We start from the raw sequence: 27456 nt of genomic DNA on the forward strand, positions 1-27456 counted from the left end.
AGCAGCTCTAGTTTTTTCCTTTCTTATTCTAAGTTTTTTCTTTATATGGTGATACAATTGTAAGGGCAAATAACAAATTCAGTCCATATAGTTTGGCTGTTTTTTTTAATTGGGTTCCTATAGTTTCAATTTTGTTCAATTTGATACTTATGGTTTAGGCCAAAAACGGACTTCATGCACAGAAAATTGGGCCCAAAATGGATTTACAGAAAAACACAAAATTATGGGTTATAGGCTGAAGCAGGGATTGGGTTGGGAAATGGGCACGGTAGCAGACAGTATGGCTTTAACATAGAAAATCACAAGGATTGGCACCACACAATACAGTAGCAGAGAAGCAGAGACAGAGAAAGTTGGACCACGTAAAGTAGGTAGGTTAGCATGTAGCATAGCAACAAGGGCAAGACAATCGAAAGAGATGAACAGCAGCAATTCGCATGCGCTTCTGGCCGCAACCTATTAGCGTGGCTAAACGCTCCCACTGGTCTTAGCTGGAGCCTGGAGAGCCTATCTATTAGAAGCAAGCAATTACCCAACATTAATTAATTCCACTGATAATTTCATAAATTCTAGGGTTTTGCCATCCTACGAAGAATATTCAACTATAACTCCAATTCATGCCCACTTCGTGTCACAGAGTAAGCAGACTTGCTTTTACTGATCGAGTCATCAATTATACAAGCAGTTAGAACCTTTGGCTTTAAAGTCTATATATGAGTCACTGTTCAATAATATTAATTCTATTAGACTATAGGTTACTTAATTACTCATGTGACCCAGCAATTTGTCATAAACTTAAAAAAACTTTTAAATATGTACAAGCTTATGCATGCAGTGATCCTTATTCAAACAGAGAGATGCGTGTTTAATAGTAAAAAGTGGAGGTGGGGTATAAATAGGCATATATTCGGGATGGGATAACTCTCACTCCACGAGAGCCTTTGACTCGTGCCCTGATCATCCTGAGCTACCTAGTTTGCATATATATATATATATATATATATATATTATGCACAAAGCCAGAAAATAAGGGTGATTGATTACTAATAATTATTCTTAACCATTTATGATGGTTCACATTAGTACGTACCCTACCATTATAGTTCACAAGCAGTGCTGGACATTACAGTCAGAGAGAAAGACACCCGCAGAATTAAAATCGTGAGACTGAGAAGTGTAGTACGTGAGCCCTTAATTCAACCCCTAGCTAGCTTCAACGTTCTGTACGTGGCGGGATAGCTACATTGCAAAACTTAATGTTTCATTGTCCATTCATGTGTCAATATTATTTTTGAAAGCAATTAATTTGGCTCATCAGAGCTAGCCATGTTCATCTTGAAAATGACACAACAAAGGTTCCAAATACACATGACCTGATGACCGACCCCATACTCATTAGTAGTTCGATCAAGACTTATGCTTGCTCTTGAATATCCCACATTACAACTTAGATACGTATATACATTTATATAGCTGTAATATTTTTTTACAGCTTTTTTAATATATGTATTCCTCTAGGGCTGGATATAAGTATATAACCCATATATTGTCGATCGGATCGCAACCATATATATTAATAATTAGAGATTTCCTCTATATATTGATAGAATATATATAGAATAATGATCACGAGATTGTTATTTATGTGGCAGTCAAATCAGATGGTCTGACTATCCTATATATATATAAAAATAATAAATATCCAGAGTACTTTAAAGTTTAAAGTTAACCATCTGAAACAAACCATTTTCTTAGACCGTTGTTTGACTGTCATTTTGGATTTGGATATTGTTCTATTACATATTTACATATTATATACATGCAATAGCCTTAGATTGGCATTTTATGCATGTAATTCATACCCCACCATGCATGTATATACATGCAATCACCACTTATATATATTGGCATACGATCGAATTAGAATAGTGCACCTTCCGGCCCCCTCCTCATTTTGCTGTGCTAGCTAAAGTAAGGACACTTTTTGAACCCAAAGATGACTTCCCCCTCTAATATAATGTTGAATTAATCCATTAACATTTCTTTGTAAAAAGCTTCTTTCCCCCCTCAGAATACACCTAAAATGTCTAGAACAATTATTTATGACACTACTAGAAGTTTCATTAATTATATAGATTCGAATCTCCATGCACATCATGAGTTCATGTACAAATTAAGGCAACATATCATATATATGTATATAATCTAATTTCCATATATCCTATGATAAATATCATTTCTTTAATTAGTAGATTGTCCCTATCATCAAAAATTTATGTAAGCAAGCGCCCATAATTAACCATGTGCTTTCAGATAATTCCAACTGTACCTTACTATATATTAACAAAATAACAATTACTCAAGCTAGCACATCGATCTTAAGAAAAAAACCCAACTTTTTCTACTTTGTGATACCTAGATAGATACAAAGGCAACCCACATCATCAAGTCAACTGGTTAATTCCGCATTTCTACTCAAACATCTTATAAGCATGCTTTCCTCACCCATTACATATTCGATCGATTTATAGTTCTGTAATTTTATTTCAGTGATCAAGCCAGTACTTCTTTCTCGTAATTAATATACATAATTTTTCTTATGACCAGCTCTAGCTAGCTACATACTTCCACGATACTCCTATATATGATGCCCTATTAAAGGGGTTATTGAATCTTGTCCATGCATATTTCTTATATTATATATATATATATATGACTGGTTGAATTCTAACAAAATCAAACAACAATTCTATCATAATTAAGCTTAATTGACATACAGCAACAACCCATGAGACGTGCAATAAATCAAGTCTCCTAAACCGAAAACAAAAAAAATCATTAAAAAAAATACTGAAGAAGAGGAGTGTGGTGTTTGAATGGGTACATTGAAGATGAGACTGCAAATGTTAAGGGTCAGATAATACAAAACTATGGAAATTTTTCGAAGCTTTATGTTTCTTTCGTAATTACCAAATATATCTAGCAGTCTATGGAAGCCTCATTAAGATCCTATATATCATACATATATCTATGTACGTACTACCGCCATCAGCCTAAACCCTATATCTCATTAATTAGTTGCATATAGCCTAGATATAACATGTATCACATGCACATAGTTTCAGCTGCATTAAACATTATCAGCAAATTGTGTGCAACATTATTATCTGCATCATCATCATGGCCAACCGAAAGCTAGAGAGCTAGGTGCTATAATGCATGGTTGTCACATCCCCGCAAGTCTATTCAAAATGCTAAATTTTGCAGTTTTGCAGGTAAGTAGTTGGCATAAATGCCATTGTAATTTTCCGTTTAAGCAATGACTAATTAATATTTGCGCATACACATGATCATATATACATATACATACAGTCAGAAATTAAAAGAAGAGCTAGCTAGCTAGCTAGAGAAGATGATCAGGTTCCCTTTTTGGACTGGAATGCCTACCTGCCAATTGGCAATGCATGAGATCATACCTAGAAACCCTTTTGCAAATCTGGACCGTCCATCGATCCCTTCCTTGCTTTTTATTTTTATTTTTTTCGATGTTTCCATAAATCTTTTGCATCTGAAATTTAAATTTAAATTTAAAAACATGTTTGGTGAACCAAACACGAAACCTAGATGTTAGTCTCACTTTCATCCGGCAAAGGAACGGAGAAACGGGAAAAAGCGGCTTCGAGTTCACCGCCACCCCGAAAGCGCATTCAATATCAAACCCAGATAAGAAGAGATCGAATTGAAGAGAATATATACTATAAAACTAGTCAACCAAATATAATAAACAAACAATTTAAATATCTGTATATCTATACTGTATATGCGCACATATCCTAATGCATGCTGCAGCTGCAGCACAAACCACACCCAAAAGGGCCAAAACCAAAACACATTAATTAATTAATTAAACAAATGGTACTTTAATTAATTAATTTAGATCATGAATGGGTCATCGATCAGATCAAAATAATATCCACGAATATCAGAATTGAAATTCGAACAAAACCAAACATCCCCATATATCGTCCTCCTCTTCTCCACTACTTCCTAGGCCTTCTTCATTCTACTACTCCAGTACTAGCTAGTGCATGTTAAAGAAACTTGAGACACCATAACAACAAGGACAACAATATTAGATCGAGTAGCTGATCAGCTGACAAATGAAGATAAGATTTGGTAAAATTACGAAAATAAACGACCAACAACGTACACTAGAGTACTGGCCACGAAGGCTTCTATTTCTAAGACCTCGGGGGTGGGTAGATTTGCGTACCAGCCATGAAAGCATTGAGTGGAGTTGGAAACAGTGAAGGGTCAAGCAACGCCTGACTAGATGGGTTGCTGCTGCTACTGTTAATGTTGGTCGTTGTGGCCGTGCCGCCTGCTGTTATTAGATTAAATTGTTGTTGTTGATGATGATGATGATGGTGATGCTGAGCTCCTGATGAGCTTTCGCCTCCCGTCGTGTAATGTCCGTCGAGGCCTTGATCGTAGAGAATTCCCTTGAACACATGGCCTCCGATGTTCACAGCCGTCTGATACGCGTACTGATCATCCGCGTCGTCCATTGCACTTACTCTCACGCACCTGAACACCGCTGGAGAACTCACTTCAGGTGGAAATTGTCCCAGTTCCAACCCTAGTGTGCTCAAAAAATAGACAAATTAAAGAAAGATAGAATTAATTTCTTTCATAATATTGTATATTTAAGTAAAATTAATTAAAAAGCATATATGATGAGTTGTGTGATATAAGAAGTGAATTTCATGCAAGATTTCGTCAGTTTTACTAGCAAACAGTGGTAGAAGGAAAAGAAGAAATTAAAGGAGGAGAGTGGGTGGACTTTCCCACACGCAAACGATCGATTACATGGATTTGATGGGATCAACTGGTACTCATCGATCATGAAAATCCAGATAGATTTTGCTCTCCATCAAGATCTTATGAATACTATTACCATGTTGAGCCATACAGTTTCTTTGGCAATTCTTGTTGGACAGGACTGGTTTATAATCCAAAAATGGGTCGAAATCCATATTTAAATCTTTGGTGGGTGTTTAATTTGTTTAGAGTTGGGTGGATGTGGATTTTACATGTTTGTTTTTATTGTAAAGTACAAGTTCACCTGACGTGGTGGCGTTGGTGGGTAAACGAACGCAGGCAAGCCCTTGATTCTCTCTCTGCCTTTTGGGATTTTCACCTCGAAACTGTTGTAGCTGCTGCTGCTGTTCTTGTTGTTGTTGCAAAGCAGAGAATTGTTCCAGCCTTTCGCGGCGTTTGGCTGCAGGAACCCAAGTGCTCTTGACGTGGGTTTGGCACTGAAACCCTCGGCTCTTACAACAAGTTCGGCATCTCAAGTGAGGACAGTCTTTCTTGGCTTGGTTCCCGCAGTCCTGACAATTCATGCCGCTTCCTAATCCGCCTCCACTACCACCTTGTCTCATCACCGTTAGTCTCAACACCGATGACTCATCCGCAGAGTCCACGTTGGTGTTGTTGTTGCTGTTGGTGTTGTTGTTGTTTATGTTTTCGTCCAAGTTTCTTCGGCTGTAACTAGGATCCACCCCAAACGAATAGTAGTTCAAGTTTTGGTGTGGCTGGTGATGGTACTGCGAAGGCCATATCTCAAACCCTCTGTTGTAGATCTCTTCGTTTCTGTACACAAACAAGTTCCCTCCTGCTCCTCCTGCTGCTGCTGCTGCTCCTCTTTGATCTTCTCCTTCTCCTTCTTTGTTTGTGGTTGCAGCACCCAATTCTCTTCCGCTTCCGTTTAGACAGAAAAACCCAGCCATTTCTTGCACAGAAAAACTGACACTTCCCCAGATGACCTCAATTTGGGGTAAAAATCCATATCAGAATCTTCCTACCAAGAAATTAATGGCCCAGCTTTGGAAATCTTCAAGATCAGTGTGCCTACCGATTTTGATACCCGGGTTTTCCAGGGTCTCAACTCTGTAGAGAACAAAAAGAAAAAGCTTTTGGGTGGTGGGATATTCAAGAAGAAGACTTTACTTCTTTGATCTCGTTCTGCTTCTCTGAGTGAGAGAGAGAGAGAGAGAGAGAGAGAGAGAAATGAATCTAGGTGCAGTGATGTTGTTATGGGGGTTTTGGCAGCTTTTTGAGAGGCAATTGTTGGTTGGGAATATTTTAGGGTAGAAAAGAAAGGAAGATAGAAAGATGGCTTTGCTAGCTTGCTTGCTTGAATTGATGAGTTGGGTTTTCAATATTTCTCTGTCGTAGTAATTCGAAGCAATAATGTCACGGAATTAGAGCCCTGCAACGCCGCCATGGAAACTGCACCCACTCTGCTACTTAACCCCTCTCATTTAAGACAACTACGCCAACTCCCTCCCTCTCTCTCTCTCTCTCTCAAAATAACCTATCTCTCTGTCTGTCACATATGCAAGTTTTCTCTGTGTGTGTGAGAAAGAGAGAGAGAGAGACTGGGACTGTGAGTGAGTGAGTACTGAGAGAGACTGAGTGCGCAAAACGAACCAAAAAAATAAAAATTTGCCACTACCTCCCTATAGTCTTCTTCCAGTTTCAATGAACCTCATCGAGCACGATTAAATCCTAGTCGTTGTATGACCACCACCCAACGGTCCATATTCGTCCACGTGTCGGAGCATCAGCTTTTGCTTATTCGTCAGTGCACCGGAAAACCCGCTAGTACTTTTTCTGACCACATCCCTATAAATAAGATTGTTTTTACCCATTTTCGATCTACCCCCAAAAAAAGAACATGTCTATCGTCCTCAAGCGTTCCATCACAGACGTCTCTATACATGCCATGTGTAATTTAACAAATCACGGATTTAAATGAGGGGTTCTATGAGTGCCTGTGATTGACAACCAACAGCCATCAGAATACGCGTTTAATTATCCGGAGACTTCCTCAAAAATTTAAAAACATTTTTGAGGCCAAAATTTCGAGCTTTACGTAAGTCTAGGGCCCTGCGTATATTTCTCGTCCAATGTTGCCTCGTATTCCACTCAAAATTCTTCGAGTAATCATTTAGTGATTGACTAATTGATACAAATTTGGTTTTTGTACAGTAGTGTTGTTGAATGTTAAGGAGTAATTGTGGTTTTAAGTTTTAACAAAGTCAACATCTTCGATGTTATATTTAACAGAAATTAGGCTAGAGGGGCTGTTCCTATCTACTACTGTAGGACATGCATTCCAGATCAATGTTGGTTATATGCCAGCAGGCAGCAAATCCATTTTTCAAACTTAACCTTGTACTTGTACATTTTTCGATGATGTTCATAACAATGACATTTTTTTTTTTAATCTAAGCTTAGTGACTTTAGGTAGACACACAGGATAAAGCACGCGTTTTCTCTGCTAAACGTTTTTAACATCAAATTTGATTACTATTTGATCCCAAAACATCTACAACTGTTTCGATTTACAATATTTGAAATTACAATAAATTTTTTATTACGAAATAATAAATGTGGAATTAATCTCGGATAAGCCTTTGCATACTCTCATATATACCATATTAATCTCACATCTGTATATGAAGTGGAGACTCTCTCTCACATTTCGTATCTAGGTTTTGCACCAAGGAAAACTCCTATGTGATTAAATCATTTATGATTCTTGCTTTTTCAAACATTGGTGCCACTTGTTTTTCTATCGTACACTGTTTGTACTTTTTGGTGCATGACCTTTTTGGGTTGTAGCGCAAGGTAATTTGTATTTGAATAGTGTTTTTGCACAAAAATATATGCATAAATGAGGCCCAAAGGTAATATGAACAGTTGGTTTTTAAATGTTAAAGGAGCCAATCCTGCATAATGTTGTGTAAATTTATATATACAACAATCACAATCTATTATTTTCATTTTTTCCCTTCATCGATTGAAGAGTTTTCCTTTTCTCTTTCTTTTTATCACTTAAAAAAGTCCTAAAGTTTTATGAAACTTAGAAACCAAGAAAGATAATGCAAACCTATTGAGGTACAATATTTCATGCTAAATACAACAAATATTTTACCCCACCATACAGAACTTTGAAATGATATATTATTCTAAATAAAAAAACAAAGAATAAAAATAAACTGTAACTCATCCAACTAGTCTTTGAAATTTTGGTAGAAAAGCAGCATAAAGCATTTGACCAAAAGGTAGTTTAGTAAGAGAAAATTGGCTTTTCATCAAAGACAATCACGTGAATCCCCCAAATTAGTGCCCACTAATTATTGGATTTCAATTATATATAAACCAAAAAGGTACAGTCTCCGGCGGCCTTAGCCGTAGTCACGCCGTACACTGCCCTTGACTCTGGTGACTGAGGACCAGTTAAACAAAAGCTTCATCCATTTATCTTTATTATGCTCTTTTGAGAATTAAAAAAAAATAGATAAATTAAATTAATAGAAAATTAAGATTAAATACCAAATTATAATAATTTTTTGATATAACATGAAGACCATATAATATTTTAATTGAACTACCAAATTTAAATGTAGTTTTTTAGATTAGGTCACAAACATGTTGATCCATTTGATTTGAGCCTTTTCCATTTGATATTTTTGTCCTTTAGCCCACATATGATGGGTGTTAATTAAAATTTATAAAGTTTTGACAAAATTGCCCTTGAAGATTTTATATTATCTTAAAAATTTACTAATGTAGTCTCAATGTCACATTTAGTTGTGACTGTACGACACTCACATTTAAGTTGTGAGACAGTCACAGTTAAGTTATGACTTAATTGAATTTTTTTTTTATAAATTATATTATAATTAATATTGTATAAATATAGGTCAAAACAATACTTTTACTCAAAATAATACATAGTATAGTGGTGTGAGTTATCTCTTTCAATTTACCAAAACAGTTACAGTTAAGTTGTGACTAGATTGATTTTATTTTATTTTAATAAAATATAGTATAAATTAATGTAATATTATTTTTATTTTTTATTGTAGTGGCATGTGATGTAATATTTGTAAATTTTAATATTTTTTACTTTATTATTTTGTTTGACTTTTCAACTAGTACTTAATCTAAAATACTATTTAATTTTGGTACCTAAATTAAAAGATTATTGAAATTTATTAGTTAAAATCAATGAATCTTTAAATTAATTCCATCCCATATTTTAGTCAAAAAAAAAATCCCCCATAAATAAGGTAAAAAGGTGGCATAGGGACCCCAGGCAAAGTGCCCTTGCTTGCTTTATTGTCAATATTAACTCTCCCTCAAATCAAATTTTTGAGAGAAAATTACATTAATTAGTAGTCATGCTTTAGTGGTATTTTAATATAATGCAATGAGATTGAGCTCAAGTGCTCAACTAATTAGTGAAAGTAGTAATTGAAATTTTAATAAGGGCCTCCTCCTTGGTATGATCAATTTAATTATGATATGGGGGGAAAGAGGAAAAATAAAGATTGAGAAGGGTTTCCGGAAAAGAAAGGAAAATTGGTGGAGAGAGAAAAGGAGGATGAGGGTTTTAATTGGAGATGAATGATGGATTTGTGGAAGTCCCAATTATTGCGTCTGAGTGTTTCACTCTTTTTCTCTCAGTCTCGAGCCCAGTGCTTTCTCCTTCAAGTTGACTCATCCTCTCACTTTGCTCTTTCTCTCTCTAACTCTAACTCTTCTAACTCTATATGCCGGTTGTCAAAAGCTCAGTTTTTACCAAGAAAGGGAAAGCTGTAGGTTCCCTCAAGGCTCAGCCTCATTCATGCTTAAGTGCTTAACCCATGTGGAAAAAGCTTCATTTTTCTAAAATTTTTGTTTTAAGAATACTTGCTACTTTCTTCAATTTATTTTTTATTATTTTTATTTTATAATATAGTTTAATGAACTAAACCGTTTATTTGTTAGATTATTCTTTATAAATAAAAATTATTTGATCTTGTAACTATTACAAATAAATAAACGGTAAGTTTAATTATTTAGAGTAAATATTGCATGAAAATTCTTTTTAACATGCACTTCTAAGTACTTATCAATTGACCGTTGGTCCATCATGGGTAATATCAAGTGCATGAAAATAAATCTTAAAATTCAGATCCAAGATTTTGAGCAACATGTCACTTTATATGTTATGTTGCATCGCATGTTTATCAACGACAACAAGACAATATCTCATGGAAAGGGTCTTGAAGAAAATATGGACAAGTCTATATTATAAAAGGGTAGATATATAGACTTTCAACCGGATTGCATTAAGGTGTGACAAAGAGGTAATCTTAAGTTCTTAACCTATGCCGGTGTCTTTTACTCTATAAATAAGCCCAAAGCTTTACTTTATAGTCTAAACACTTTACTAATAAAGTTGTATTTGCGTATATTTTGCCATATTTATGTATTTGTAACTATATTTTCAAGAAGTAAATATCATTATATCATCACACTTATGTATTTGCAGCTATATTTTCAGGAAGTAAATATTATTATATCATTTGTTATGTTATTTGGTATTCAAAACTTTAAGATTTATTTTGATAATTCTAGTATTACTACAATCATTGTCTTATCTTCCAAACATATGCTGGAAACGAATGTTAAAAGTAATTCTCTTAGATTTTGGTCATTATGATAAGCTGAATCAATATCCATAAGACCATTGCAATCATAAAAGGGCTAATCTTGAACAGTTAATTTGCATGTGTTCCCAAATGAAAAAAGTTACTACCATAATCGCATGACTTTATGAAGAAAGTTAAAAATAATTTGCTAACATATTTACAGTTTTACACCACTACACAGCACACATAACGGGGTAGGGGTACCCAAATAAAAATTGCACGTCCACGAGGACCAGACACGTACAGTGTGTGAATGCATGGGACAAGTTGTGTGACTACTTACTGACTAATGACTAATGAGTAATGACTAATTGACTATCATGTCTTGCAAATATCCATACCATTCCCTACCCTAATTTCTTTCTTGTTATTATTACGGAATACGGAATAATAAAATGTCAATGTCGATGTAAATAATAGTAAAATACAAGCCGAATACGTAATTACGTATGTAATGGTGGGGCCACTGCTACATACTAGTGGTCCCTATAGTACATGTGTAGGGTGGGTCCAATTTGAAATTGGTGTGGGGTCTGAGTGGCAGTGCATGTGCCCACTGCCCGACATCATGAGAATTTAGATTTTTAGACTGAATATTATACACGGTAGGTTCCCCTTTATAAAGCAGATTATCGGTATATTGGCCGCTAAACTGTCATTATGTCTCATGAAAAGTTACACATCATCCTTTTTTGCCAGAGGCTCAGTCTCGGAGCAAAGAGAAACAAAACGAAATAATGCAATAATGCAAAAGCATACACACAGTCACACACACACAGAAAAGAAGGTAAGGAACTGAAGAAAAAAGGGAAGAACAAAAAGGAAGGGGGAGGAATGCCTGCTTCGCTTTTGGAAAATGTATATCGCAATTTTATGAAAACTGAATCAGACAAATTCCACCCAACTTGGATAATTTGACATAGAATGGTTCAATGTTTTGAAATACAGCAAAAAAATTTGTTTCCCTTCTAATTTTGGGTCTGCGTATCTTGGTTCGTAGATGAGTAGTCTAATTATGGAGAAAAATTTAACTATTTTGGATGCATAATGTACATTATGTGTTTTATCTCTTTTATCACGTATTAGATTACCTGGTGACGAATGACAAAGATAAACGCAATAAATATATACATATGTTACATAAAAATTTTACTCCTTATTGAGAAGCTAAACCCGGAGAAAGAGAAGTTGGGCCTAACTAATTTAGCAGGGAAGCCCAGAAAAAAAGACCGTTGGGTCTGGGTAAAAGGGGTCTACAACGGGCCAGCAGGCTAACCTAGAGAAGGAGGAGTTGGGTCTAACCAATATAGCAGACTGGCCCAGTAGAGAAGTCCAGCTCAAGTCCTAGGAGTCAAATTATAAATTCACGACATAAATTTACAACACCAGAGACTAGTATTTGAATAAATTACAACCGATAATAATAGGATAACAGGTTGAACAATCACATAAATATCACACAAGTTCAACATCAGACAACCATGGCATAAACTTATTACCACCATGATATATTTACAAAAGCGCCACTTGCCTAATACTGTAGTTCTTGAATAACATATATGATACCTCTCCTTAATCTAGTGGTTGGATGTATGCATTGCAGCAACAGTTGAGACCATGGAATCCACCCCACAAACATTATGTCCCCTGCAGATCTTGTAATAGCCTTCCTCTCCCCAATTCTGTCCCCATGAATTCTTTACGATCCAGAAAGGCTTCTCCTTGAATCGAATCGGAGCATAACCCGAAGAACCATAGCCCACCAGAAGCACTCCGTGATCCAGACGCTTTCCGCAGATGTAAGGGCATGACACTCCCCTTATGTATGTTTGCATAAACATTGCATTGATCCCAACTGCACCATGCAAAACAAAAGTTTCACTGAATCATTCTAAATTTCTCTTTCCTACCTAATACATTATTTAATTATTGGATCAAAAACAGAGAGCAAAATGTGAGAATTTGGAGGGATGCTAATTAAGTATGTACCTGCAAGAGGGCCATGGTGGACCAAATTTGCAGCAATTTGATCTTCATCGAGGGAAACAACGCTGAAGTTTGATACGGAAGCAACAACTTTGCTCTTGTCAAATTTGCAGGTACCGCGATCAGTCCCAGTGTAAGGATAGTCCTCCTCTCGCTCTAGTCCACCTGCCTTGAGTGTATACTCAAAGGCATTGGTCATCAGCCCACCACTGCAGCCTGAGTCACATGAACCATATTCTTCTGGATCACACTGCAAAAATGTACACGCTAAATCTATGAGTTCCCAATTTTGAGATAAGGCAGCAACCCAACTGTCCCAAACAAACACTGTCTCTACCACTAGTTTCACCATGAATGTTTATCAGTATATGGAGCCCACATGAGATCCATGTGATCTATTTTAATTTAGGGTAAGCAATGGAGAAAACACACACAAACCGCAACCATATGCTTTTGTTTACAATATCCTTATTTTCATCAAAAGTAAAAAATTTAAATGCATGTTGGGATCATAAATGGAAAAACAAAAGCAAGACAATTTATTCCAATTTCCAACCCAACGTTAAATGAATTGAAAGACGGGACTACTGAGTGAAGCAACTGGCTTCAGCCTTCAGGTTTTGCTCGGCTTAATGAGGAAAGTTTAATACTTTAAGCATACAAAAGATCAACTGAATATTGTATTAGCAACATATGTATAACGAATATATTATAAACATATAATAAACATGGAAATTAAATTAGAACAATTAATGGTAATTATGTAAAAGAGTAAAACCTCATGGTCACACTCCACAAGCTGCTGCTCACTGAGACTGACAAGCTCCCCTGTCGCCAAGAAATGAGCTCCTTCCAATGCTCCCGCCGCACTAAATGACCAGCACGACCCACAAGAACCCTAATTTCCCCATATCACACCCCCAAAACAAATTAAATAAACAAATAATCCATGAAAACACATAAAAATCAATAAATAAATATACACCATATTTGAATTAATGTGTACCTGGTCCTTGACCGGCGTGACAGCACCTTTGTCGCGCCAATCGAAGTCAGTGGGCAGATCATTGGTGGGGAGGATCGGAGCCTTGTGAGCATCGTTGGGTAGCCGGAGACGCTTGAGTCCGAGAAACTGCCGGCGGAACTCCGACTGAGTAAGATCGGAGAACTTGGTGACGCCGTGGACCGCGGTGGGGTCGACCAGGCGGTGGCGCCTGGCTCGGCGCAGGTTGGCCTTGAAGACGCCGAACCGGTAGTCGTGCTCCTCCTGAGTCGAGTAGGTCTTCCCAAACGTGGCTTTGAAGCTGGAGAAGTGGCGCTCGGCGTGGAGGAGCGGGTCGTCTTCGGCGGCGTCGGGTACGACTTGGCGGATCAGCGGGTCGCCAACGTCGTTGGGGGTTACGGTGGACGCGAGAGTAGAGGACAGGAGAGAGAGGATGAGGAGGATAGAGTAGATAGTGGGGCGGTCCATTGTTAGTGTAAGGAGCTTGAAGAAAGGAAGGGGTTATATTGGAGAAATGATATGGGGGTTGTATTGGAGAAATGATATGAGATATTTGTGAAATTGGAGTTTATGGTGTGTGAGTGGGCTTCCCAGAAGATTGTAACTTTGGAAACACGTGGTTTGTTTCTATTCCTGCATTTGTCAGCAACTTGTGCTACAAAACAAATACCAGAAAGAGATGGGATGGTTTCCTTGCTAGTTGCTAACTTGCTACTACTACTACTTGTTGCGACTTTTGGGACGCGCTGATTGGTGACTGCTACTCCATTATTGTTACAAGTCTTTATTAACGTAACAACGACTCTCCCTACAAAATAAAAATTCACCCTTTATTTTTTTTCTTAATAATTATTTTATTGGAGAAAAACTTACATGTAATGTAACGAATGTATATATTTACACTCTTATAAAATATTTTCACATATTAGTTATATGACTATGTATTATGAGAAAACGGATATAACAAATGAAGTGGTGTTGCGAAAAAAATAGTATATACTCTAATTACATGCAAATTTTTCTCCTTTAAAAAATATACATTTAGACCAATACTACCAATATCATGAATAATCCAGGATTATAATTCATAATTCAATATTCTTGTTCATTTATGTTGATGCAAATTCTCGTAAGGTAGATGCAACAACTTAGATAAGTTGACCTGGCTGATCAGGTGCTTTGCTGGATGATGAAGTGGATGCTGGTTGAGATCTTCCTGTAGACAAAAACAAGATCAAAGGAGATGGACCGGTGTGGTACCAGCCAAACACACTCCGATGATGAAATCAGTGGTGGTGTTTGATGGTGGATGAGGAAGAACAAAGGAAGAACTTGGGAGAATGGGAAGAACAAGGCAAATGTTCTGGGTTATTCTCAGCAAGTTGGGTAAGCTCTTTTATGAATGGGAATTTTTGTGTAAGTGTTTTGTGGGTAGATGCGTAGTAGTCGTTTTGCACATATGGGTTGATATATATAAGCAAAGGAAAACCTGATGAGTAAGTTACCTGCATTGTGAATGAATGATTGCCAGAGATCCACGCACCTGGCCAGACCTAGTTGCATGCTCAGCTGCTTGCTTCCTCAGCATTTAATGTTGCATTGAATGCTCCATTAAATGCAAGGTTGGAAGGTCCAGGTAGACTGCTCCAACATTCATGAATGCAGACCTGATATTCTATCTGTCAGAAGATTGTGTCAGGTGCATTCAAGTGTGGCGGTTCGTCCCAGCATGGTCTTCCTGGGAATGGCGGCGGAGAGCCGAGCCGAGCCGATATGAACACATGTTCTCATGCGAAGACACGAAGTCCATATGTGGTCGGATCGGACATGGGATTCCAAGCCGAGCCGGTCCATAGATTGGAGTCTTTCCGAGCCCTAACTGGTCGACGCCAGAACTCGGAAGGAAGCCATCTCCTGTGCCGAGCCGAGCCGAGCTGAACCGGGATGATCGTGGGAAGATGGACACTCGATCCCTTGGAAGGTCATCGGTTCGGCTCGGACCCGGTATGGAGATCCGATCCGGGCTGGCAGAGGCGATGCTGGGTGGTGATGACGTGGAGGTCAAAGTTTTGACCACTGAGAGTCAACTCCGAGGTGGATGTTGACCAACCACGTGGCGAGCTGTGATTGGCTGTTCGGATTGATGTGGATTTTCCCACAAACAGGAGTCCCCCAACTTCTGATCCGAGCGGGCAGTGGTGGATTGGAAGTTGAAGTATAAGGACAATCTCAAAGATAGCATGTTGCTTGATCCGAGCCGAACCCTACGAGCCCACATTCCCGAAGATCCGAACACAAGACGACTTGTGATTGGTCAAAATATCTCAGGGACAGGTGAAGGGACGTTTGATTTCTGCATGGGGGAACGTAAGGGTCACCTCGTTATGGGTATTTTTGAATGTTTGACAGGTGTCAAGATCTGGCATGTGAAGCGCCAGAAATGAAGGGCTGAGATCTGAGTTGCATGGGGTATAAAAGTGGTGGTTTTCTCTCTCTTCCCTCACTTTCATCTTCAGACCTTCTCTTCTTCCTCTGCGAAAACCCTTCCTCTCACCGCAGACTTCTTTCTCACACCGTCGCCTTTGGAGTTGTCCGATCTCGAATCCGACCACGTACGGCGGTAGGCGAGGTGGTTCCGAGGGTGTTTGGGGCGGAAACTTTGGGCGGAGGAAAACCAGTAAGTGATTCTCCTCCTTTCTGAGTTTTTGTGTTTTTCGGGTTTTCTGGGTGTGTTCTTGGTGTTCTTGAGAAAAAGAGCTTTTTGATCCAAAAAGCAAGAGAGAGAAAAGTGAGAAAGTGTTTATAATGTCTGAGACTGACTCGAGTGGTCGGCTCGGCTCTGGAGAAGCCTTTCAAGGAGATAGTGAGGCCGAGATGAGCCGAAGCCCATCTGCGAATGAGGCCGAGCCGAGCCGAAGCCCACCTGCGGGTGAGGCGAGTTGGGACGGCTTGTCCGAAGAGTTAGACGAGGCCGGCTCGGCACTGAATCGCAATCCGGGTGGAGAGCGCCGAGCCCGAGGGGATCAGGAAAACCCTGAGATATTGAGTTCCGACTGGGAACAAGGCACGGCCGAAGGAGGTGATGAAGAGCCTCTCGACGTCGAGCCGATCGCCACTATCCCGAGCAGACTCACTTCAGGCTCGGATGAAAGGGATAGGGGTCATGAGGCGTCGACCTCGGCTCAGGGGGTGACGGGAAGTCCGGTCGACCCGGACTTCTATGAGGAACTGGCATGGAAGGCCGATCAGATCCCCAACGAGATGACCGAGTACCATCTCAGGGACTTGAGGAATAGGTACTCAGTCCCCGACTCTGTGCTGATGAGATTACCGACCGAGGGGGAGAAGCCGAGCCGACCCCCGATAGGATGGGTGACCATGTACCCGGAGATGTTTGAGAATGGGGTTCGGCTTCCCCTGCACACCTTCTTGCAGGACTGGCTCGCGACGATCGGCGCGGCGCCGCACCAGCTGAACCCGAACGTATACAGGATCATCCTGTCCATGCACATCTTGTGGCACAAAGTGCACAAGTGTGTGCCACACAAGGATATCCTGTTCTGCAATTACGCGCTGAGGTCGAAGCAGAGCGAGCTCGGATTCTACAACCTCCAGGCGTACTCGGGGCCACTTTTCGGTGGGAATCCCTCCTCCCAGAAGACATGGAAGAAAAGATACTTCTTTGTTTCTGGGGATTGGGAGTTCGCCGATCCGAACAGAACCACCTCGGCTCGGGTCCCCAGAGCTTTTAGAATTCCAGGTGGGTACTGGGAATTTGGGGCCGATCCGAGGACAATTCGTTTACGTCTTGTTAATAATTGCATTTTTTCTTTGTCTAACTCTTTTTGGCTTCGTCTTTGCAGTTAGCTGGGGCAAGTTCAAGCTCCGAGGCGAGCTTAAGGATCAGATCGCCACGATCAGGGACTCACCAGCAGAGTATTTGTCAACCAAGTTTCTGCTCGGGGAGACTCAGATCCGATCGAGCGGGATCTCCTGGTTTGTGCCCAGGTGGAATCCACGAGCCGAGAGGGGAATGGCGCCCACCGAACTGGAGACTCGCCTTAGGAGGAGGGCGGCTCGGAGCGTCCAGAAGAAAGCAGCGGGGCGGCCCCCTGCCGAGCCGGTCCAGGCTCCTGCCCCAGCGGCAGCCCAGCCTAGATCTCCTGCGCCGAGACCGGTTCGGCAAGCAGAGAAGAGGAAGGCTCCCCAGGCTGAGGCCCCGGTGGAGAAGAGGGCTCGGGCCGAGCCCGGCGGTTCTGGTGCCGGAGCATCTGGTTCGGCGCCCCTGAAGGCGGTGGAGGTAGACCCCGGCCTCGAGCCGTTCGTCATGGGCCTCAAGCGCGTGATGACCGCGAGGGTGCAGGAGGGGCTGTGGGCCGATCATGGCGAGCCGGGCTTCAGCCACCAGGCTCTGATCGCATCCCGCCAGGCCATGTTGGTAAGTCTCTTTTACTTCGGATTTCGTCTATTCGCTCGGTTCGGACTAATGATGAATTTGTTTCTCTTGCAGCTCGCCATGAGGCAGTTCGAAGCTGCCAAGGCCGCTGTCGATGCCGAGGCGAAACTGGAGAGGTTTCGGGCACGAATCCTGGAGCTAAAAGAGAAGCTGGCCGAGGCCGAGCGGACAGTCAATGCCGAGCGTGAACGGTCGGAGGGTCTGCAGTCCAGGCTGGCCGGGAAGGAGGAGGAGGTCGGTCGGCTCGGCAAGGAGCTTGCCTCCTCGGAGCAAAATGTGGCGGACTTGAGGCACTATGTCGGCGATCTTCAGCGAGACGTCGAGGCTGCCGAACGGAGGGTCGAAAATGCCGAACTCCGACGTCGAGCTGAAGTGCCGAGCGCCCAGGCACTGGCTGATGCCCATTTTGATGGGTATCAGGAGCTCTTGGAGGCGATCAAATCGAAGAGGCCGGACTGGGATGTCTCATTCCTTGGCGAGTCCGATGACGATGAAGACACCCAGGGAAGTCAACAGGATGAGCTTCCTCCTCCCGATCGCCAAGTCCGCGCCGAAGTCGAGCCGACTCCGGAAGATCCTCCACTGCCTGCACACGAGCCGACCCCGATTCCCCCAGTCCCCGAATCCGATCCCAATGATGAGATGCAGATCGGTGGGGTTGAGGTGGTGCAGCTCGGTGAGGAGACGCCTGAGGAGTCTACCGAGCCGATCCAGGAGGGCCCTGCCGAGCGATCTGCATGATGGCTGATTTTATTTAATTTTTATGTTGTCTTGTTTTTATATTTCTTTCCGAGCCGAGGTGTGGCTCGGGTTTGACTAATTTTGGAACAGATTGTATTTGGTTTTATGTTACTTATTTATCAGTATTTCTTTTTATGATACAAGTTGCTGTCAGTTCGGTTCGGGAATTAAGCTAAAAGACAAAACTAATAACACATGGGCAAGAAAATGATAAAAGTGAAAAACATAATAAAAACCAAGGCATTTTGAGATCGGCTCGGCATGCCGATCGCGATGAAAATGAATGGTAATGATAAATTAGAAATTGTCTTCGGATCAGCTTGATAAGCATAACCAAGATAAGTAAAAATTTAAAGACCCTAGTCATCTCGGATGGGCTCGGCATACCCATTGAGATATTTAGGGATGCAGTTTTTTGAGAAAAATATTCAAACCTACTTTCAGATCGGCTCGGTATGCACGATGAAAGTTTTGGTTGGAGTGTATATTTTTCTTTTAGAAATATCCTGTTGAACGTTAGGACTGTAGGAAGTCACTTCGGCTCAGACAGGGATTTTTATAGACCTGATAAGTCTGTAATATGCCGAGCATCGGGCCGGAAATGGCGCGCCCGCTCGACACATGAGTTTATAGACCTGATGAGTCTGTAATATGCCGAGCATCGGGCCGGAAATGGCGCGCCCGCTCGACACATGAGTTTATAGACCTGATGAGTCTGTAATATGCCGAGCATCGGGCCGGAAATGGCGCGCCCGCTCGACACATGAGTTTATAGACCTGATGAGTCTGTAATATGCCGAGCATCAGGCCGGAAATGGCGCGCCCGCTCGACACATGAGTTTATAGACCTGATGAGTCTGTAATGCACCGAGCGTCGGGCCGAAAATGGCACTTCGGCTCGGCACATGGGTTTACTATTTTTTTCGAAGGAAACACTTAGATCTTTCCTCTTTGTTAGAAGTGTATAGGAGTGGAGTCCCCAGTGTTTGCTTCGAAAAATAAGTAGGAAAATGAGTAGAAATGTGTTCATCCTTTCATTGATTGGAATGGGTGTTAGATCGGACAGTCCCCGATCCTAACTACATTTTTACTGGTAATAAGTCTTCAAGTGTTCAGCGTTCCAGCTATGCTTGAGAGGCTTACCAGCCAGAGTGGCCAAGTTGTAAGTGCCGGGCTTGACTATGCCCGTGATTCTGTATGGTCCGGTCCAGTTTGGATCGAACGAGCTCTCTTTCATGGCAAGGGGATTCTTTTTCATGACGAGATTGCCCAATCCGAAGCTTCTGGGTCTGACCCTTTGATTGTAGTACTTGGCTACCCTCTGTTGGTAGGCGGCTCGGCAGAGATTGGCGTCGGTTCGCCTCTCCTCGATCATGTCCAGGCCGAGCCGAAGTCCGGCGTCATTGGTCTCGGGATTGTACGTGCCGGTCCGGAATGAAGGAGTCCCCATTTCGACCGGGACAACAGCGTCAGTTCCGAACGCCAATGCATAGGGTGTTTCCTTCGTGGAGTTGCGATAGGAAGTTCGGTAGGACCAAAGTACTTCTGGTAGGAGTTCAGGCCAATTTCCCTTAGCATTATCTAGTTTAGTCTTGAGGGTTTTCTTGATGATCTTGTTGATGGCCTCGACCTGTCCGTTCGACTGCGGATGGTAAGGCGCGGTGAAGCGCAAGTTGATGTTCAGACGTGAACAAAAACTCCTGAATTTCTTGCAGTCGAACTGCTTGCCATTGTCCGCAATGATGGTGTGCGGCATGCCGAACCGGCAAATGATGTTCTTCCAGACGAAGGTCTCCATCCGTTCGGCTGTGGTTGTGGCTAGGGGCTCGGCCTCGGCCCATTTGGTGAAGTAGTCGACTGCTACCACTGCCATGGTGACTTGCCCTTTTGCCTTCGGCATAGGGCCGATCAGATCGAGTCCCCACTGCGCGAACGGCCAGGGGCTGGATATGGAGGTCAGCAACTGGGGAGGTTGATGGGGAACCGCGGCAAATTGCTGGCATTTGATACAAGCGCGAGACAGATGATCTGCGTCCTTGTTCAGTGTTGGCCAGAAGTAACCCTGTCTGATCGTCTTGTAGGCGAGGACTCTTCCTCCAGAGTGGTTTCCGCATATCCCCTCGTGGATTTCTCTCAGCACATCCTGACCTTCTTGGGGAGTGACACACCGCAAGTAAGGCAGGGAGAAACTTCTCTTGTAGAGCTGACCATCGATCATGCTGAACCGAGCCGACCTCGTTTTGATAAGACGTGCTTTATCCCTCTCTGGGGGGAGGATCCCGGAGACCAAGTAGCTGATGATCGGCGTCATCCAGTTCGGCTCGGCCTCTGTTTGCATAATTGCGGCCTCGGTTTCGGCGGTGCTAGGTCTGTCCAGGATTTCGACTGGAACATGCCTGGCGGATCCGGTGTCTGTGGCCGAAGCCAGGCGTGCCAAGGCGTCGGCCCTGCAGTTTTCTGCCCTCGGGATTTGAGATATTTTGTATTCGTGGAAGTTCCCAAGTAGCAGACGAGTCTTTTCGAGGTAAGCAGTCATGCTGGGCTCTCGAGTCTCATACTCTCCCAGAATCTGATTGACGATTAGCTGAGAGTCGCTGAAGATGTTTAGTTTGGTCGCGCCGAGCTCTTTTGCCAATCTGAGCCCGGCGATGAGTGCCTCATACTCTGCTTCATTGTTTGATGCTTGAAATCTGAAGCGAAGAGCATACTCCATCACAACTTGTTCTGGGGAGATCAGAACAAGCCCGGCTCCGCTTCCCATGGCGTTGGAAGATCCGTCCACATAGAGGGTCCAGGTGAGGAGATCAACCTGGCCGCGTTCGCCGATTGTGTTCGGATCGGCTGCTGTTGTCATAGCGTCGGTGCGTGGTGGATCCTCCGTCGAGGTGGTCGACTCACAGATGAAGTCCGACATGGCCTGACCTTTGATGGCCGTCCTGGGACGGTAGATGATGTCAAACTCGCCGAGCTCGATTGACCATTTGATGAGCCGACCCGAAGTCTCTGGTTTTGCCAGGATTTGTCTGAGCGGCTGGTCCGTCAAGACAACGATGGAATGAGCCTGGAAGTAGGGCCTTAATTTCCGAGCCGAGCTAACCAGGGCGAGAGCCATCTTCTCGAATTTTGGATACCTGGTCTCGGCATCGGCGAGGGCTCGGCTCGTATAGAAGACGGGGTGTTGTACACCGCCGACCTCTCTCACCAGAACCGAGCTGAGAGCCGAGTCAGAGACAGAGAGGTAGAGGAAAAGTTCTTCACCTTCCTCTGGTTTGGATAAGATGGGAGGTTCCCCCATGTGCCTTTTCAGATCTTGAAAGGCCTGCTCGCATTGGGGGGTCCATTCTATGCTCTTCCCTGCTCCCCTTAAGGCTTTGAAGAAAGGGAGGCACCGGTCAGTAGATTTTGAGATGAACCGGTTCAGGGCGGCAACTCTTCCAGTCAGACTCTGGATTTCCTTGCGTGTCCTTGGGGACTTCATGTTGATCAAAGCCTGGATCTTCTCCGGATTGGCTTCAATCCCCCGTTGGCTGACCAGGTAGCCCAGGAACTTTCCTGACCGAACCCCAAAGACACATTTGGCTGGGTTCAGTCGCATCTGATACTCCTTCAGGACTCCGAACATGTCTGAGAGGTCCTTGACGTGATCGTCCGCCTTGATGCTCTTGACCAGCATGTCATCCACGTAAACCTCTACGGATTTGCCGATGGAAGATCTGAACATGTGGTTGACCAGCCTTTGATAGGTGGCTCCGGCGTTTTTGAGGCCGAAGGGCATGACCTTGTAGCAGTACATGCCGCGATCAGTTATGAAAGATGTGCCTTCCTGGTCGGACTTGTGCATCAGGATCTGGTTGTATCCAGAGTAGGCGTCCATGAAACTGAGGAGCTGATGTCCTGCTGTTGCATCGACGAGCTGATCTATTCTGGGCAAGGGAAAACTATCCTTGGGACAAGCCCTGTTCAGATCGGTGAAGTCCACGCACATCCTCCACTTCCCGTTGTTCTTTTTCACCATGACCACGTTGGCGAGCCAGTCGGGGTAGTTGACCTCCCGGATGAACCCGTTGTTTTGCAACTTGGTTACCTCTTCAGCCATGGCGGCGTATCGAACCGGATCGTATGACCTCCTCTTCTGACGGACCGGTTTGCATCCCGGGTCAGTGTTCAGCCTGTGGGTGATCACGTCAGACGATATGTCTGGCATGTCATCGTAAGACCAGGCGAACACTTCCGCGTTGGCACGGAGGAAGTCAATTATGGCGGAGCGCTGCTCGGGGCTGATCTGAGTCCCCACTCGGACGAGCCGATCCGGTGTCTCGGCCGAGATCGGCACTTCCTCCCAAGCCTCGGCGGGGAGGGGCCGAGAATCTGAGCTCGGCTCGGAAGTGAAGTCGAATGTCTCCGCCCTCGGCCACCTGCCCGAATCGGCGATAGAGTCAAGCTCCTGCGAGTTCGGCAGCTGACCCTTCTGCTTGATCGAAGCGGCGTAGCATGACCGAGCCGAGGACTGGTCTCCCTGAATGACAATGCAGTCGTCGCCCACCGGACATTTGATGAGGAGGTTGGCGTAATGGACGATGCAGTCAAGGTCGACCAGAGCCGGTCTGCCCAGAATGATGTTGTAGGCTGACGGCCGCTTGACGACAATGAAGTACGTCATGCAGGTCTTCTTGATCGGCCCCTTCCCGAGCGAAAGGGGAAGGTAGATGTGTCCGAGGGGTTGAACCACTTCTCCCCCGAACCCGACCAAGGCAGGTGTATCGGTCTCCAGCTTATCCTCGCCGATGCCCATCTGCGCGAACGCAGAGTGGTAGAGGATGTTGACTGAGCTCCCTCCATCGACGAAGGAACGCGCGATGGTTGTTCCGGCCACCTCAGCGACTATGACGACCGGATCATAGTGGGGGAAGATGATCTCGTTTGCCTCGTTCGGCTCAAAGGTGACCGGCGCCCAGTCCTTCCGCTGTCTTTTTGAAGTGCTGGGCTGACCTGCCTGGATCGACAGGGACTCGTGAGCTTGAGCCGCCTGTCTGACATACTCTTTCTGGGATCGGTTAGAGCTTCCCACGAAGGTCGGTCCCCCGCCGATTGATCCGATGGCAGCATCCTGGACCTCGATGGTGTTGGTGGGCTTCTTCGGCGCGGCCTTGGGCACCCTAGGCCCACCGGCCAGGAATTGATTGATCTTACCCGCCCGGGCAAGAGTCTCAATCCCGTCGCGGAGGGCGTAGCAATCACCCGTGACGTGGCCGTGATTGGAATGGTATTTGCAGAAGACGCCCTCCTTGATTTTGTCTGGGGGTGGTCCCTTGATCTCCCTTGCAACTGGGAGTTGGTCCTTGACCTTGGAGTAGATTGTCTCCAGACCGGCGTTGAGGGGAGTGTACTCCGTGTACTGGACAAACTTGGGTCCCTTGCCCAGAAGTTGGCGTGGCTCCTCGGTCCTGGTCTTCTTGGGTTGGACCTGGGGTTTGGGACTTGCGACCTCTCCCTCCTTCCTTTTGGTCGAGGTCGGCCTGGGATTCAGGGCCTCCACCTGAGCGTCCCACTCCTCAGCCCGTGCCCACTTAGTGGCTTCGGCAGAAAGCTCATCGTAAGTGGAGGGAGGATTCCTCATTAAGTGGGAGCGGAGTCCCCCGGCGTGCAGGCCCTGCATGAGGGCATTCTTCGCTGACCTGTCGTCGCAATCGTCGCACTTCGTATATTCGATGTTGAAGCGGATCAGATAGGCCTTGAGGCTTTCCCCTTCCTGCTGTTTGATGAGCGACATATCGTTCAAGTTGTAGAGTCGTTCGGATACAACCCGATATCTCGCCAGGAAGGCCCTCCGGAGATCGGGAAAGGAGTTGATGGAGTTCGGTTGGAGGGTTCGGAACCAACCCCGAGCCGAGCCCTTCAAGGTCGAAGGGAAGATTCTGCACTTCGTGGCTTCAGATGCCTGGCGGGCCTCCATGGCGTATCTGAAGCTGTCAAGATGGTCGTAGGGATCCTTAGTCCCGTCATACTGGTCCATCTTGGGGGGCTTGGTGTCACGAGAGACCTCAGCATCCATAATTCTGCTGGTGTACGGGAGGGGGAGTTCCTCTCCGTTGTCGGCCCTACCAGTGTACCCCCTGGAGACCTCGACATGTCCGAGCCGATCGTGGACGCTTCGGATTTGGTCCTGGACCAAAGTCCGAACAAGATTTTCCACATTGGGTGGGGTCGGCTCGGCCACATTCTCCCCTGAGCGCTCGGCCTGGTTGCCGAGTCTCTCACTCACCGGCTGACGAGTGAGCCTTTTGCTCGCCGGTTGCCGATCGGACATGATCATGGTAGATCCCAGTCGGTCGCTCACTGATCGCCTCCCCGAGTGAGCTCCTGATGGGGAAGGATCCTGGCTGGCGATAGGGCCGAGTCTATTCCGAATCGGGCCCCTGGTTTCAGTTGAACCGGCCGGACTGTTGGCCCCCAATCTTGATTGGGCCGGGGGTCGTCGGTTTGTATTCGGGTCGGCACGGTTTCCGCCCGAGTTCCTGGGGGCATGCTTCCCGAAAGCCGCCTGTTTTTGCTGAAGAAGACGGTGGGCGTTCAGGCATTCGGCCTGTTCGGCCGGGGGCATGTCTTCGAAGCCCGGGAAGACGTAATCAGAATCCTGCCGATCGGTCTGGTCGTTCGGCTCGGCAGGAATGCTTTGCCGAGAAGGAGACGGTGAAAGGACCTCCTGCTCGGTTCGGGTCCGGCGCGATCGGAAACCCGATCCCCCACTGTTCTCGAGCTGAGCACGATGGCGTGCGAGTTCCCCGGCCAGCTCGGCCTGTTTTGCGAGCAGCTCGTTATTCTGCTTCAGGAGTGCATTCTCAGCGGCCAGGTGTCGCTGACTCTCCTTAAGGAGTTTGTGAGCGGCTCGGATTTTGGAGGAACCTTTGGACTTTGGTGTCCTGGGGAGTTGTGCTCCCCTCGTTTTCTCAGGTGTCTCAGGCTGATGTTGTTCATCATTCTGAGACGCTCCTGAAGAAGAACTGGTGTCCCGAAATATGGTAGTCATGATGACTTGCGTGGAGGAAGAGCTTAGCGCTTGCGGTGATGAACACAACGGCTGAAGTCAGCTTCCCACAGACGGCGCCAATCTGTTGATGCAAATTCTCGTAAGGTAGATGCAACAACTTAGATAAGTTGACCTGGCTGATCAGGTGCTTTGCTGGATGATGAAGTGGATGCTGGTTGAGATCTTCCTGTAGACAAAAACAAGATCAAAGGAGATGGACCGGTGTGGTACCAGCCAAACACACTCCGATGATGAAATCAGTGGTGGTGTTTGATGGTGGATGAGGAAGAACAAAGGAAGAACTTGGGAGAATGGGAAGAACAAGGCAAATGTTCTGGGTTATTCTCAGCAAGTTGGGTAAGCTCTTTTATGAATGAGAATTTTTGTGTAAGTGTTTTGTGGGTAGATGCGTAGTAGTCGTTTTGCACATATGGGTTGATATATATAAGCAAAGGAAAACCTGATGAGTAAGTTACCTGCATTGTGAATGAATGATTGCCAGAGATCCACGCACCTGGCCAGACCTAGTTGCATGCTCAGCTGCTTGCTTCCTCAGCATTTAATGTTGCATTGAATGCTCCATTAAATGCAAGGTTGGAAGGTCCAGGTAGACTGCTCCAACATTCATGAATGCAGACCTGATATTCTATCTGTCAGAAGATTGTGTCAGGTGCATTCAAGTGTGGCGGTTCGTCCCAGCATGGTCTTCCTGGGAATGGCGGCGGAGAGCCGAGCCGAGCCGATATGAACACATGTTCTCATGCGAAGACACGAAGTCCATATGTGGTCGGATCGGACATGGGATTCCAAGCCGAGCCGGTCCATAGATTGGAGTCTTTCCGAGCCCTAACTGGTCGACGCCAGAACTCGGAAGGAAGCCATCTCCTGTGCCGAGCCGAGCTGAACCGGGATGATCGTGGGAAGATGGACACTCGATCCCTTGGAAGGTCATCGGTTCGGCTCGGACCCGGTATGGAGATCCGATCCGGGCTGGCAGAGGCGATGCTGGGTGGTGATGACGTGGAGGTCAAAGTTTTGACCACTGAGAGTCAACTCCGAGGTGGATGTTGACCAACCACGTGGCGAGCTGTGATTGGCTGTTCGGATTGATGTGGATTTTCCCACAAACAATTTATCCTTTTATTTACTGTTTATGCATTTATGGCAGACAAAATTTCATTTAAAGCCATTGGTAAGATGGGTCCGGTCCATCTTAATTATTGCAAAACTAGTAAACATTAATCTCCCATAAAATAATATATTAGTCTGCTGTGAACACTCATAGAATATTATATTTGTCTAGTGCATTATGTATAAAATGACAAAGGAAAGTAATATATCTAGACCAAGAGAAAACAAGAAAAAGGACGTCTGGATTGAAAAAACAAAGTCAAAATAGTTTCGAATAAGCAGGGTATTATCTAACAAGGCACTCAATATCTCCTCCATGGATCCATGATATGTTTTTTGGGATGCTCATAAACAAAATGTCCCACAAATCCTTCCTTTGTTTTTTTTTGTTGAAGTAAATTGGCCCTGTTTGTGTGAGGCCAATGGGCCTAGCCCATTCTTTCTTGGCCAGGTGGTCAGGCCCATCTGGTAAAACAAAAAAACCCAGGCGCGGTCGTTTTATTATTGCTTTAGCGCCTTATTCACAGGTAGTGATCTCGCGCGCTCAACCCTATACTAA

The 27456-nt window shown here is 44.3% G+C and overlaps 2 protein-coding genes across 2 annotated transcripts; both read right to left on the reverse strand.

Annotated features, from left to right (window-relative positions):
* Positions 1-3974: 3974 nt before the first annotated feature.
* SRS5 (SHI-related sequence 5) lies at positions 3975-5792 on the reverse strand. Its single transcript, XM_086251891.1, has 2 exons — positions 5126-5792; positions 3975-4639 (listed from the first exon to the last, which is right to left on the reverse strand). The coding sequence occupies exons 1-2, from the start codon at positions 5790-5792 to the stop codon at positions 4242-4244; spliced, it is 1065 nt and encodes a 354-aa protein (XP_086108017.1). The 3' UTR covers positions 3975-4241.
* A 6154-nt stretch (positions 5793-11946) lies between these two features.
* On the reverse strand, positions 11947-14074 carry LOC147278160 (putative cysteine protease RD19C). Its single transcript, XM_086250048.1, has 4 exons — positions 13546-14074; positions 13318-13437; positions 12543-12789; positions 11947-12408 (listed from the first exon to the last, which is right to left on the reverse strand). Exons 1-4 carry the CDS (start codon positions 14008-14010, stop codon positions 12131-12133), a joined length of 1110 nt encoding a protein of 369 aa, XP_086106174.1. The 5' UTR covers positions 14011-14074; the 3' UTR covers positions 11947-12130.
* Positions 14075-27456: the final 13382 nt, after the last annotated feature.

The sequence above is a fragment of the Dryas octopetala genome, chromosome 7 (genome assembly GCF_963921425.1).
Source record: "Dryas octopetala chromosome 7, drDryOcto1.1, whole genome shotgun sequence".
NCBI lineage: Eukaryota > Viridiplantae > Streptophyta > Magnoliopsida > Rosales > Rosaceae > Dryas > Dryas octopetala.